This window comes from Rhizopus delemar, genomic scaffold (assembly GCF_000149305.1).
Source record: "Rhizopus delemar RA 99-880 supercont3.15 genomic scaffold, whole genome shotgun sequence".
NCBI lineage: Eukaryota > Fungi > Mucoromycota > Mucoromycetes > Mucorales > Rhizopodaceae > Rhizopus > Rhizopus delemar.
In genome coordinates, this window is record NW_027137841.1 from 267,953 (window position 1) to 280,565 (window position 12,613).

The 12,613-nt window shown below is 35.1% G+C and overlaps 4 protein-coding genes across 4 annotated transcripts; 2 read left to right on the forward strand and 2 right to left on the reverse strand.

Moving 5' to 3' along the window:
• Window positions 1-517: 517 nt before the first annotated feature.
• On the forward strand, window positions 518-2,098 carry RO3G_14904 (uncharacterized protein; the record flags this gene model as incomplete). The annotated part of the gene is made up of 3 exons (XM_067669488.1): window positions 518-730; window positions 789-1,903; window positions 2,071-2,098. The coding sequence occupies 3 exons, from the start codon at window positions 518-520 to the stop codon at window positions 2,096-2,098; spliced, it is 1,356 nt and encodes a 451-aa protein (XP_067525589.1).
• Window positions 2,099-3,853: 1,755 nt separating this feature from the next.
• Window positions 3,854-5,269, reverse strand: RO3G_14905 (uncharacterized protein; the record flags this gene model as incomplete). The annotated part of the gene is made up of 6 exons (XM_067669489.1): window positions 3,854-4,215; window positions 4,367-4,454; window positions 4,528-4,609; window positions 4,737-4,840; window positions 5,017-5,037; window positions 5,102-5,269. 6 exons carry the CDS (start codon window positions 5,267-5,269, stop codon window positions 3,854-3,856), a joined length of 825 nt encoding a protein of 274 aa, XP_067525590.1.
• A 1,416-nt stretch (window positions 5,270-6,685) lies between these two features.
• RO3G_14906 (uncharacterized protein) lies at window positions 6,686-7,670 on the reverse strand (the record flags this gene model as incomplete). The annotated part of the gene is made up of 3 exons (XM_067669490.1): window positions 6,686-7,084; window positions 7,221-7,253; window positions 7,449-7,670. The coding sequence occupies 3 exons, from the start codon at window positions 7,668-7,670 to the stop codon at window positions 6,686-6,688; spliced, it is 654 nt and encodes a 217-aa protein (XP_067525591.1).
• A 3,368-nt stretch (window positions 7,671-11,038) lies between these two features.
• On the forward strand, window positions 11,039-11,744 carry RO3G_14907 (uncharacterized protein; the record flags this gene model as incomplete). Its single annotated transcript, XM_067669491.1, has 5 exons — window positions 11,039-11,113; window positions 11,173-11,384; window positions 11,435-11,503; window positions 11,570-11,597; window positions 11,649-11,744. 5 exons carry the CDS (start codon window positions 11,039-11,041, stop codon window positions 11,742-11,744), a joined length of 480 nt encoding a protein of 159 aa, XP_067525592.1.
• Between the last annotated feature and the right edge of the window lie 869 nt (window positions 11,745-12,613).

A 12,613-nucleotide genomic window follows, 5' to 3' on the forward strand; every position in this document is an offset into this window, starting at 1 on the left:
ATTGATCCCGTGCTGACACCCCTCCTCTCGAACCCTCAACAGAACGTCATCTTACGCTAGGCAAACAAGAATGAAGGAGTATCCAATATCTGCCCTGACGCTGTCATCTCCACCATCATCCAATCCAAGTATGGCCGCCCTTGGGCTTTGGCGAGGTAAAGCCAGGTAGCTATTCAACAAACAAGCACTCACTCTGCATGGACACCCTTCGCCTAGCAACGTTAGCCAAAGACACCATTGATCGTTACAATCAGAACATCTGCTTTGCCTTCCAAGTCAAATGTATGCACCAACAGCAAAAAAAAAAAAAAAAAAAAAAAAAGACCATCAATTGTTTAGGCTTCCGGATATTGTTTTTCATGGTATATAGGCAACACCAAGGGTTGTATATCATGGTGGAAGTAGCGACAATTATCTTCCCTAGCTCCTTGGATAGCCTTGATGCATTGACAACAACGAACACCACAAAGAGCTCATAACTACTTGGTTCAAAACCCACATCACTTACGAAGATGCTATGAATAGTTTGATGAGAAAGTTCAAAAGAGTATACAAGGACTCTACAAAAGCAAATTACAAGTCTAAAATAATCCCAGACTTGAGTCCCTTATTTACTCAATCCGAATTGCAAAAGTCGACTATGAAGAATGGAGCGAGAGTATTAAATGAAGCTATCAACATCACGACAAAAAAAACACATACTAAGATTGAAATTGTTGCCGCAAGTATAGTATTAGCAAAATACTTACAAAAAGTTGTACTGATCAAAAACACTTATAATAATGTAGACTGCACCTGCTGGTTCTACCACTCCTTCCCCCTCGCCTTCAAATGAAAGTTATGTCTGGTCCTCATCTTCTAGTCGTGATTTTAATGACACATCTTTAGTCTCATCTTCTTTGTCTGCACCAAGCACAACTAAAGCAAAGTTGAACAAATACATTGAGATTTGCAAAGACAAAGCAAATAAGCATGGATTTAACTTGCAAACTGAAATTCATCAAGTACTAGCAAGTAAGGGTATTATCCTCTTGAAGAAAGGGCAATCCTGCTCAGAACTTGTCAGATATATTGATGCTGAATCCCTCCTCAACAATATTCAATCAGACGCAATCAACAGAAATATTAAAGTTGACACTAGGATTTACTTGGAACTAGCCACATTGCTTCGTGATATAAATGACAGAACTGACAGACAAGCTCTAAAGTTCGAATTAAATAAACTATATGAAATTGCAACCAAAGAGGATGGCATGATTATCGAGATGTTTGTCAATTTGGTGACCAAGTTACCCAACTTTCAGCGGCTTTCTCCTGTTGGAGAAATGGAGCTAACAGTTAATTTCTTGGATCCTATCCTCACCCATATATTCCATTGCCCTGATTCCAACAAGCACCTCGTATGGCTAAACCGTCAGGATGACAACACAACAGTATGCAGGCCAGACGCAACGATGGTGGCGTTACCACAAAAAGCAGAAAATGTAACGTTAGGCTATGTAGAAGTAAAGTCATTAGATGCTCAATCCGATCCAGAATTAGCATTTATGGACTTGGTTCGCTTGGGTACCTTTTCTCGCTCTCTCATGTTAAGAAAGCCAAACCGAAAGGTACTTGTGATCCAATGTGTTGGCTATACGATGATATTTTATTTGGTATCCGAGCATTCCGATGGCTTCATACAAATGGTCGAAATATTAACAATTGATGTCCTAAAGGAAATAACAGAAATTGGTGGCCTTTTGCAGAAGATAGACGATCTGAAAAGACTATTCTTATTGTACGAGCACCAGCTGGAGCCTCGCTACATTAACGTTAGAGCACCGGAAGACGACCTAACTTCAACTATGGAAACAATAAACCCTAAACGTCGCAAGAGAAGAATCCCTTCTTTCTCTTTAGTGTAATGTTTCTCCTTCCCCGTCCTTTATGGTATCTCTCCCTTCTTTCATTCCTATATCCTATATCTCATATATTAAATCATATTTCATATTTTCATGTCTAAATATCCAATTCACGCAAAAATCAAGATCAATTGCTATATTTTTTCCGTACTTTTATTATTAAAAGTGCTTATACTGGTCGTTCATTCAGATAATCTTCAAAAGCATTAATAAGTGTTTTCTGGAAACTTGATCGCATGCCTCAACAATTCTTGTTTTTAGATCTTCAGTATTTCCAAATTGACGTCTTACCTCCCCTTTTACAGCTGCTCATAATTGTTCAATAGTATTGAGCTCAGGTGAATATGGGAGAAGATAGACACTTTTGTATCCTCTGCTTTCAATCAATAGGCTGAGCTCGCCATTTTCCCCATGAATAGGGGAGTTATCAATGGTTATATAAAAGCCTTTAAATTATGAATACTTATCCACGTCGTCCATAGTTCCATTGATAAATTTGGTATAATGACTAGCATTGGTTCCACCTGGTATTTTTTTTATTGCTGCTGCCTTTCATTTTTGAGCCCCTACAGCTTTAATTCTTTTGGGTGTTAAAGGAACACGAATTTACATGTTAACTACTTCAACCACAGAGATTGTACCGAGAATTGTATGACTAACTGCTTGTGCTGAAGGTGTGATAAATATGGCAGGAGTGCCTCTAATTGATCTCGCCGTAAGTGGTTTCATGTCAATATCAAAAGCGCTCTCGTCGATGAAAATACAATTTTTGATGTAGTCCATAGCAGTGTTCGACCAAGTTTCTTCCCATTCACATCTTTCTTTAATTTTAACACTTTGACTGCTAGCAACTGGATGGCGAGTGATTTTTTTGCTACTCAAATTACATTCTGCTGATATGAATCTTTCAACAACAGCTTTTTTCTAGTGAACTCATTAATAGCGTCAGATACTCGGGCGCGAGGATTTTTATCAAAAAATTCGATCAAATGTGCTTTATTGTTCCTCTTGAAGCTGACTTTTTTTTTTTTTGTCATGGTTGAGTTTTGTTGATTTATTTCTCGTAAATATTCTGATCAGGATCTTCTCTAAAGTTTCTCGGCCCAATCCTGCTCAGTACGTACAATGGCTGCGGTTTTTCTAGTTGCAGCACTTGAAAGCTTAAGTTGTAAGCAAAGTTTTTTGATTATTAGAATAATCGGCATACTTGTTTGAACTTCTATCACACGCTGCTAATACCCTCTCTGCCTCTTCCATTTTTTTGGGAAGCTCTGGGTCACTCATGTCGCGATCTGGTGTTTGGTTACCAGAATATTGAGTGAAGCTGCTCGATATTGTGGGGATTGACATCCTCTTCCGCAGTCCATCGCCTCATCTCCATTTTCGTCAACAACATATCCTAGGCTATTAACGAACACAATTTTTTCAGTGTTTGAATACGTGATAAAAGTTTATTTAGAAATAATATAATAAACATCCGCCCGGACCAGATCAATCCTTTAGGATGTTCATGCTCCTTCGAAAAATGTTGTCCATGAGTGTTAAAACTCAATTTAAAAATCCTGGGACATATTATGTCAGAAAGAGAGACTACCTCGCTATTATTTTCGCTGTCGTAGTGCCTCTCCTTCTCCTCGTGCTGGCGTTTCAAAGCTGCAATTGTATTTTCTATCTCTTCAAGAAGGCTCTAAACAATTAAATTAAACTTGTTATTATTGCTCCTCTTCTCGATTGTTTAGGATTAGAACTATACCTTCAGGCTCAAGAAAAAATTGACCAGAGATACAAGCTGTTCTTCTCTGTTATTAAAATCTTCACTCAGCAAGATTTTTTTCTCCCGAACAAAATCATAGAGCCCATTTTTGGCATATTGCATCGACCATAGTCGGATATGATAGCCTAGTTGGAAGCAAACAATATCATTAGTACAAACAAAAGAAATGTTGCTTTTAATACCACTTACCGCTTGGCTGAACAAAATACAGTTTGAGCTTGCTAAACTCCTCAACTGATGCATGCTTGTATCGATCAGCTATCGTCTTCAGCATTGCAAGCAAAGCAAACATGCCTTTTGAATTGTCAAAAGCTGTCTTTGCATGGTCTTCATGACCAAAAGCGCCTGCTGTTTCCAATATAAGAACTTCTAAATCCTTATATGCTTCCAAACGAATGATACCATCAGCTTTGTATATCTTTCGCTTGTCTGTCTTTTGTCCCATTTTTTTCAGCTGGACAGTCATTGATTCAAGCCCATCTTCTCCAGGAACAAAATAAGGTGCATACTCATTCTTCTTCATCATACTAAGTACGGCTTCGAAACAAGGAAATATCATATTGGTGTTGTATATAGCCTCTGAGCGTGTTATTGATGGTCTTTTCAAAAAAACCTTGGCCCTAAATCCAACAAAAAATTAGCTCATCATTGAAATGACTCTGATGATATTGTACGAACATGACTTTACAGATATTCTTGATACATCTGCACGTTTTTTCTTGGCCTTCTACAAGTGCCTTGTCCTTAATATTCTTTTCGAACTCATCAATGTCAGACTAAGAATAATAAATAACAACATATTAGCTGATTGAAGTTCAACTCAAAAATCTGAATATCAAAAATACTTACTGCAGCAACTAGACTACGAATGTAACTTTTTACATCTAAAGCACCGCTTGCTTCATATGGCTTTAATTGCATCTTCATTTTTCTGTAAGCGTCTTTGTTAGAATGAGGGTGTGGCGATAGTTTCGCACTCAAACGGGTCACACCATTCTTCTCTGGATTATAATCAAGATCAATAACCGTCTTTCAAATAAATCATTGTTTCACTTTACCTATACCGATGGAAGTTTTTGTTCTGTTCGGCATCAGCCAAGAACTCGATCCATTTCTGCTTGAAATCGACCTCTTTAGTCTCCTTCCTGTCTTCATGATTGATCTAATAAAAAGTAATAAGTTTGTAGCAGCTAGAGAGTGTCATTTACTATTAGCTTACCCTCTGTTTCTTTACGTCCCTCTCTGCTATCTCATTTATAACTACGTCTCTCTCAGCCTATAGCAGTTGTGAGAACACCTTTTAAATAGTAAGAAATGTTTTTGAACCAAGATACTTACGTGATAGTAGTTTCCCTTGACCTAAAAAAAGATGATGTTAGTGAATAAACTTAGTATATGATAGCATAAACGAGGGTTCGCATACTGTAATGTTGTTGATATTGTGAGAGCTAGAGGCGCAGGGATCAGAATCAGGCTCCATTACTTGATCGATGTGCTGGTACACATCGGAAGGAATACCTTTCGCGTTGTTCTTAACAATCTTCAAGTTTTTCATAAACGCTTTCTTTGATTCTTCAGGAACTTTGTCCATAAAATGTTTTTGGTATTTTTTGAGCGTCCATTCTGAAGCAGCATTATTGCAAAAGTACTTCAAGTACAATAGTCGCTCTATTTAAGGGTATTTTCTATTTATGGGTGTATATCTAAAGAACAGCATAGGTCCCCAGCATAAATACCACTATACCACTATTCTATTTAAGGGTGCAACGCAAATATTTTTTACCACTAAATAGAAAAAGTTTTAGAAGTGTTAGTTTTTTGGAGTACTAATAAATTTTTTACTTTGTAAAATAAGTTTGCTTTTTTGACTTATTTAATTCAGCCAATCTCATTCGAATTCGGCGGTTTAATTTACGATCAAGATCGTCCAAAGGAAATTTGTACATGAGAATAGTTTCATAGGCTTCTCTCAACCATTTCTTACACTCTACTATATCGACACGTTGCTCATCTTGCTCTGTATTATCATTTTTTTCTGTTTCATTTATGTTGCCTTCTGCCGTTTCTTCATTATTAGTAGTACTTGTTGTATAACATACTATCATCTCGCTTTCACCTGCTTCAAGGTTCAACTGGCTAACATCAGTAACTTTGTTGTCAAAGTTCCTGGGGAGATCTGGGAGCACTCCATTTATTGTTTCTGGTTTTACTTTAAGCCATTCATTAGCTAGAAAAACCATAGCCTGAGCTTGATCCATTTTGTAAACATTTAGATTATCCAACTTTTTACTGATATACAGACATAAAGCACGATCGTACTGCTGGGCTCGGAAGTGTGCCTTAAAGTTGTCAATAATTCCTGTGTATACAAAATATGAATGAGAAAACTGTAAAACAAAAAGAGAGCTATATAGCATTTTACCAACAAATAATAGGCTACCTGCATCAAGAGCCTGTAGCTTGCTAGTCGTATTTGCTAGGAGAAATATCAATTTAATGTTGTTAAGCGGAATTCTTATTTTATGAACGGATGCATTATCCAAAAGAAGAGCAATTTTTCGATTCTGTCTTCCAAAGGTAACATCTAACTTTTGCACGTATGTTGTCATCCAAGCATTAGTAGAATAATGGTATTCAATTTCATGTTTTTTTTTCACGGATAACAAATTAGCTCTTGTTTTAAAACACTTGGGGCTCTTGTGTTGTCCGATAACAACTGGGTGCCCTTTGTAAGTCCCATCCGAGTTACAGAGCAACTCAACTGTCAGACGAGTTTTACTTTTTTTAGGCCATCAAGCGACTCGGAACACATGGTTTTTCTTGGTGGTTGCTGGTAATATAAACCTGTTTCATCAAAGTTCATGATATCTGCAGGATCACATAGCCCAAGAAGTTCTTTTATCTTTCTCAATTCGTTCTGAATGTTTTCAGAAGTGATGTCTACCGAGGCACTTTCACCATGCATTGGCCCGCATTTTACTCCAATTCGCTTAAAAAGTTTGGCGAGTCATCCATAAGAAAATGAAATTTCATTTTCAGGGATTCTATACTTCACTTGAGCAATAGGTCTTACATATCGAAGGATTGAGTCTCGATTGACTGGTAGATTGTTATTTTTCATGTCTGCAACAAACTTTACTACTTCATCATCAAGTTGAGGATAGCGTGTTGTTTTTAGACTTTTGCCATTATTGACAACATTATTACTACATAACGGTTCAGCATTTTTGAGAATGTTTGATATAGTCTGTTGGGCAAGTGGTTGATCTAAATTGAATTTCTTCATAGCCCATTCACCTAATTCTGTTTGATTAAGCTGGCCAGTAGCATTTTGATCCAAAAGCTCAATTCTTTGAGAAAGAAAGGCATACAGGTTTATTATTAGACATTTTTTTATAGACAGAACCTAAACAAAGAAAATAACTTCTATTATGTCATATATTTATTCTCATCAAAATTATTTTAAGTCTACGACTCGTATATTATCCTTCCAGCAACTTTGATCAAGTCTTAAACAAGTTTTGATTTGTTAATGTCCTTACACAATTACCTAATCTATACCAACCAGCAGTGGCCTATGTGGAAACATGTTGTACAAACATGTCTAAAATGTAGCTACAATACATATTAAGTGATTTCAATTTTTTAACAGCTACGAATTTCGATTTAAGGGTATGTTCTATTTAAGGGTGGATATTCCAAAAATTTTGGCCATCCTTAAATAGAGCGGCTACTGTAGAGGTGCAGGGATCAGAATCAGGCTCCATTACTTGATCGATGTGCTGGTTCACATCGGAAGGAATACCTTTCGCATTGTTTTTGACAATTTGCAAGTTTTTCATAAACGCTTTCTTTAATTCTTCAGGACCTTTGTCCATAAAATGTTTTTGGTATTTTTTGAGCGTCCATTCTGAAGCAGCATTATTGCAAAAGTACTTCAAGTACTTGTTTGACGTTTTGAAGTTTGCTTTATAAGTTTTGAGATCTGACATGTAGAGAAGTTGTGTTATATCGTAAGAATTAAAAAATACTATAAAATTCAACGAGACTGAAAAAGTTATATCTTTATTTAATATTATAATATCTGGTATTTATACTATTTTCATGGAGGTTTAATTAAATCCTTTTCAAGATACTTTAATTAATTATAACTGTAGATCTAGTGTGAATCAATTTTAATCTGAAGATCTGTTCCTGGTTATGCAAGTGGACTATCTTATAATTATTTCTTAAGTAAATCTCTATTTTTCATTTATGTCGCATTGCATCAGGAGTTATATCAAAACCAACTTGTTTTGAGTTAAAGGAGTAGAATTAGTTATGACCGAATAATAGAGAAAAGACTGTAATAAATCTTTGTAAAGCATTCACTACTCTGATTTCTTATAAATTGAATATGAATCATGTTTAAAGTATGTTGGGATACGACACATACGATTAACCACAAAAAATGTGTATAAATACTCCTCATTTTTCCTCCTTTTCTTTTCCTTGTACTTTTTTTCTAAAAACTTTTCTTATTAAACCTACTCCCTCTCTACCTTTTCTTGTTTGAACTGTGGATGGTGTCCTCTGCTTGTTTGTAAGATTTCGTATTTGACGATCAGCAACTGGAGTCAGCAACTAGAGTCAGCATTTTCTTGGAATAATTCAGCACTTATGGATGTGGATATTGACTGAGAGCAGCATTTTTTATGAGCGAGCCTATTTTTTTTTATTTGGGGTTTGGTGTGTGGTGTGTGGTTGTTTGTAGCAGGTAGAACCATCATTTATGGAAAGAACAAGAAAAGTGTCTCTCTTCTCCCCCAAAACTTTACTCCTTTATACTTCCTCTTCTTACAGTAAACCTTGACATCGGTCAACTTACTCACAAAGAGGAAACCTGTATTGCTTTCTTTTACTATTGCGAGCGATGAACAAATACGCGACCTACAGTGTAAATCTGGGGAAAAACATCATCAACACTGAGCCAGTTTTACTGGTGATGATGCTCGCTTTAGTAACAGGAGGTTAAGCTTCTTTTCTTTTATTGATGTAATCATTGGCTTGAACTTAACCTACTTTTAAATGTGGGGAAAGCAAAAATGTCAATTCTGAGCCGCTTTTTATTGGCAATGGTGGGGCTTACTTTATAAACCAATTTTATTTTCTTTATAAACCAAAATCAAATGAAAAAACTATTATTATTTGTAAGCCAAAAGCAAATAATAAGAACAATAATAATATTAATAAAAGAATGCTGTAAGTACAATATAAAGATCCTTTATTACTTTTGAACTTGTCTTTGATGTGAACGATGATAAATATTGAATGACGCCATATATTATGCTGTAAAAATAGAATGCTTTCCATAATAACACAAAATCTTTTGAGGTGATCGTAATAGGGAATGAGGTTGAGCATTGAGCCATGTAACCAATAAGTGATTGCAGTACTAGAAATAAACTCTCAGACATTTGACCTAATCGTTTTGAGCAAATTCCAAAATAAAAGCATGCAGTACAGCAAGAAGCATAGAAAACAATTGGAAAGTGTAAGTAATCATCAAGGCAATTCACTCTCTAAGCTGCAAAGTTTGAATAAGTCACTATGGCAGATGCCTTTATTCACAATCCACAGAAACAGATTGATGCCCATTTAACTTATTTATGTTGATTATTGCGACTAGAACAAGTCATGATAAAAAAATGGTTTGCTAACGGTAAGCCTAATCATGCTTAAGATATATATATATGCTTCATGCCTCTGTTGATTCCTTGCTGTGAGGATTTAAAACGTACAATATTCACGCACATCCATGAAGCTTAAAATCTAGACAAAAGCTTTCTAGATTAAAAAAAAAAATACTTTCAACTTCATTCAAATATCCAAGAATAAGTCCATGGCAATCTTTGGAATCATTTATTACAAGCTTCACTACCTATTATTTCCTGTGATGATATGCTTTGTAAAGCTTGTATTGACATTTGATTCATTTATTGATCAAGAAAGAATGGAATAGACAGGTTCTGCATCTTTATCATAGCTACCTCTTTCTTCTTCTCTCTCTTTAGCACAATACTAAAAGGAGGCTACTAGAGGTACGAGTGAATACTTGTCTGTGTTTTCTTTTGAAAGAATAATCTACCAACAGCGTATGGATCAATGAAACTATTACTTAACTAGACCAAACACATACATGACTTCTTAAATGATCTGAATTAAATTCTGCGTCACAAACTACACGCCTCTCTTCCTTTTACCTATCAACCTGGATTGGCTGTAATCGCATCAACATACCAAATGTAAGATACAACTGAATTATTCAATGAATACATACACATCCAAGTGATAAATAAATACTTGACATGTTAAAGATAATTTGATTGAATAAGGGTGCCAGTTTGTTATTCTTTAACTTATTTGTAAGGAAACTTGAGTTAAACAACTGATGAAGGATAATAACTGAATTGACTTTTTTTTAGAAAGCAGTAGGAAATGTAATATACAAGAAGCATTCGGGAGTTTAAATGTTTTTCTTCTTCTTCTTCTTCAATGGTCAAGGCAGTCAAAGGTGTGTTGTTAGAGTGTGATAGTACAGTGAAACAGATTGTACTCAATTTGAACAAGAGAGGAAATTTTGTAATTGAAGACTTGGGCGAAACTCACTTGTTTATTGAAGCTTCTTGGGTTGATCAACTAAAGTATGAATTAGACAAGATCTTGGACGAAAACTCTTATACTGTTTCGGTTGAGGAGAAAGAATCAAAGAAAAATTAAAGAAAAAAAAAACTCCCTTTTCTAGTCTGCGTTATCTTTTCAACGCGTATATACTCAACAAATAATAGACCTATTTTTTAAAAGAAAAAGAAAAAGCAAGTCGTGTTTATAAATTTACTTGTGTAGAATTAAATAAGCTTGAACTGATTTTCTTTGAAGAAAATTAAAGTCTTTTTCATCTTTTTGACACCTTGTTTAATAAACAAAGTTTATATGACGTTTAGGAAATATCGTCTGATTAAAAAGAGTATGCATTACACATTGTGAACAAAACATGTGAAAAATCACTAAAATATACCATCAAAAGAAGACGAGTTCTTTTCAAAAGCGATTGAAAGATGGTATCGAGTGAAAGTCAAGAGAGAGAGAGAGAGGGAGGGGGGAGAAAGGGGTATAGCTTTGTTTTTAGTTTCATTTAGAGTTTCTAATCGGAATGATAAATGTGAAACACTGAATGAGCAACACAGATTGGCTGAAATTAACGCTTATTCAGCTTTTGTCTAAAAAAGTCAACTTTTTCTTACGCGGCTCTTCATCATCATCAAAAAAATATTTAATGCACTTTAAACTTTTTTTTTCTTCTTTAATTAAAAATAAAAATATGGCTAGCTTATACGATTTCAAGGTGAAGAATATCAAAGGAGAAGAATGGGATCTTGCTGAATTGAAAGGAAAGGTAAAGTAAACAAACAGATTTTACTTTCCCCCCCCTTTATTTACAAAAAAAATAAACAGGTCGTGATGATTGTCAACGTAGCTTCTAAATGTGGATTTACTAAACAATACTCTGGTTTGGAAGAAATTTATCAAAAGTACAAGGAAAAGGACTTTGTGATTGTTGGATTCCCTTGTAATCAATTTGGTGGTCAAGAACCTGGCACAGAAGAAGAAATCCAAAACTTTTGTTCTCTCAACTGGAGTGTTACATTCCCTTTGGCATCAAAAGTGTAAGTTAAAATGATTGATGATGGGTAATAAATCTATAACGTGATTATAGTGAAGTAAATGGTGATAATGAAGCTCCCTTGTGGAAGTGGTTAAAGGAATCTCAACCTGGTATTTTGGGGTAAGAAAAGAAACCGATTGTAGTTTGGGTTGATTCTAATTTTTTATTATTATTATTTGTATATAGCTTAAAGCGTGTCAAGTGGAACTTTGAGGTAAATAAAAAATTGACTTTTTCATTGGACATCATTTAACCTTTAAAATAGAAATTCTTGATTGACCGTGAAGGAAAGGTTGTCAAGCGCTATGCTTCCACCACTGATCCTAAATCTATTAGCCCTGAAATTGAAAACTTGTTATAAAATAATCAATTTGTTTAAATGAATATTACGCAATCTATACATTTTTAATGAAATAAAAACACACATTCTCAAAGGAAAAGAAAGGAAACTTACAATTAGTGTACGATTAAGATGAGAAATACAAGCCTCTGCTGTCTAATTCTTTTAAGAGTATGTACCTTCTTTTCGGAAATCATTCGCCAGTATGTCAATTCGCCAACTCCACATTGGCCAAAATAAAAAATCGACTTTGGCAGATTGAAGGGATCATTTGGCCAAGGCTAAGAGTCCCTTTATTTGATTGATTGGTTGTGAATCCGAATAGGATGATACTTTTTGCATATAGCAAAGGATTTGGAAATCTTGTACAGGTTTTTCACTGATAGATCGCAGCAACATGATATCTGCTAAACGGTTTAAATGACCATTCAGATCTTTGTTGCCAAGGATGGGTATATATTGGGATGTTTTGAACGGATCACAGAGATCACACAAGGCACTGTTAATTTTTGAATCAGATCCCCAGTCGGGTCTCCGAAATTTACATATCGGAAATTGAAATATTTAGGTATAGTGCTCTAACCTATGAAATACTTCACTTTTACAAAAAGTAAAGTGCGATCGGGTCTCTGATACTCAATGTATCCTTTGTATACTTTGATAACCAATAAAGTGCTTGAAAAGCTTTTTTTTGAAACTCAGCTTTGCTGTAATAGAAAAAAAAGGGGGGTGACAGGGCAAGTACAGGAAGCCCTTTGACGTTTCATATAAAAGCCTTTTTTATACCACTTTTCTAATATTGATTGGTGCATATGGTAAGCTACATTATTGTGATAAATATCGGTTGTTAGGGATTGGATCCTCATATCAACAATTGAAAAATATACATT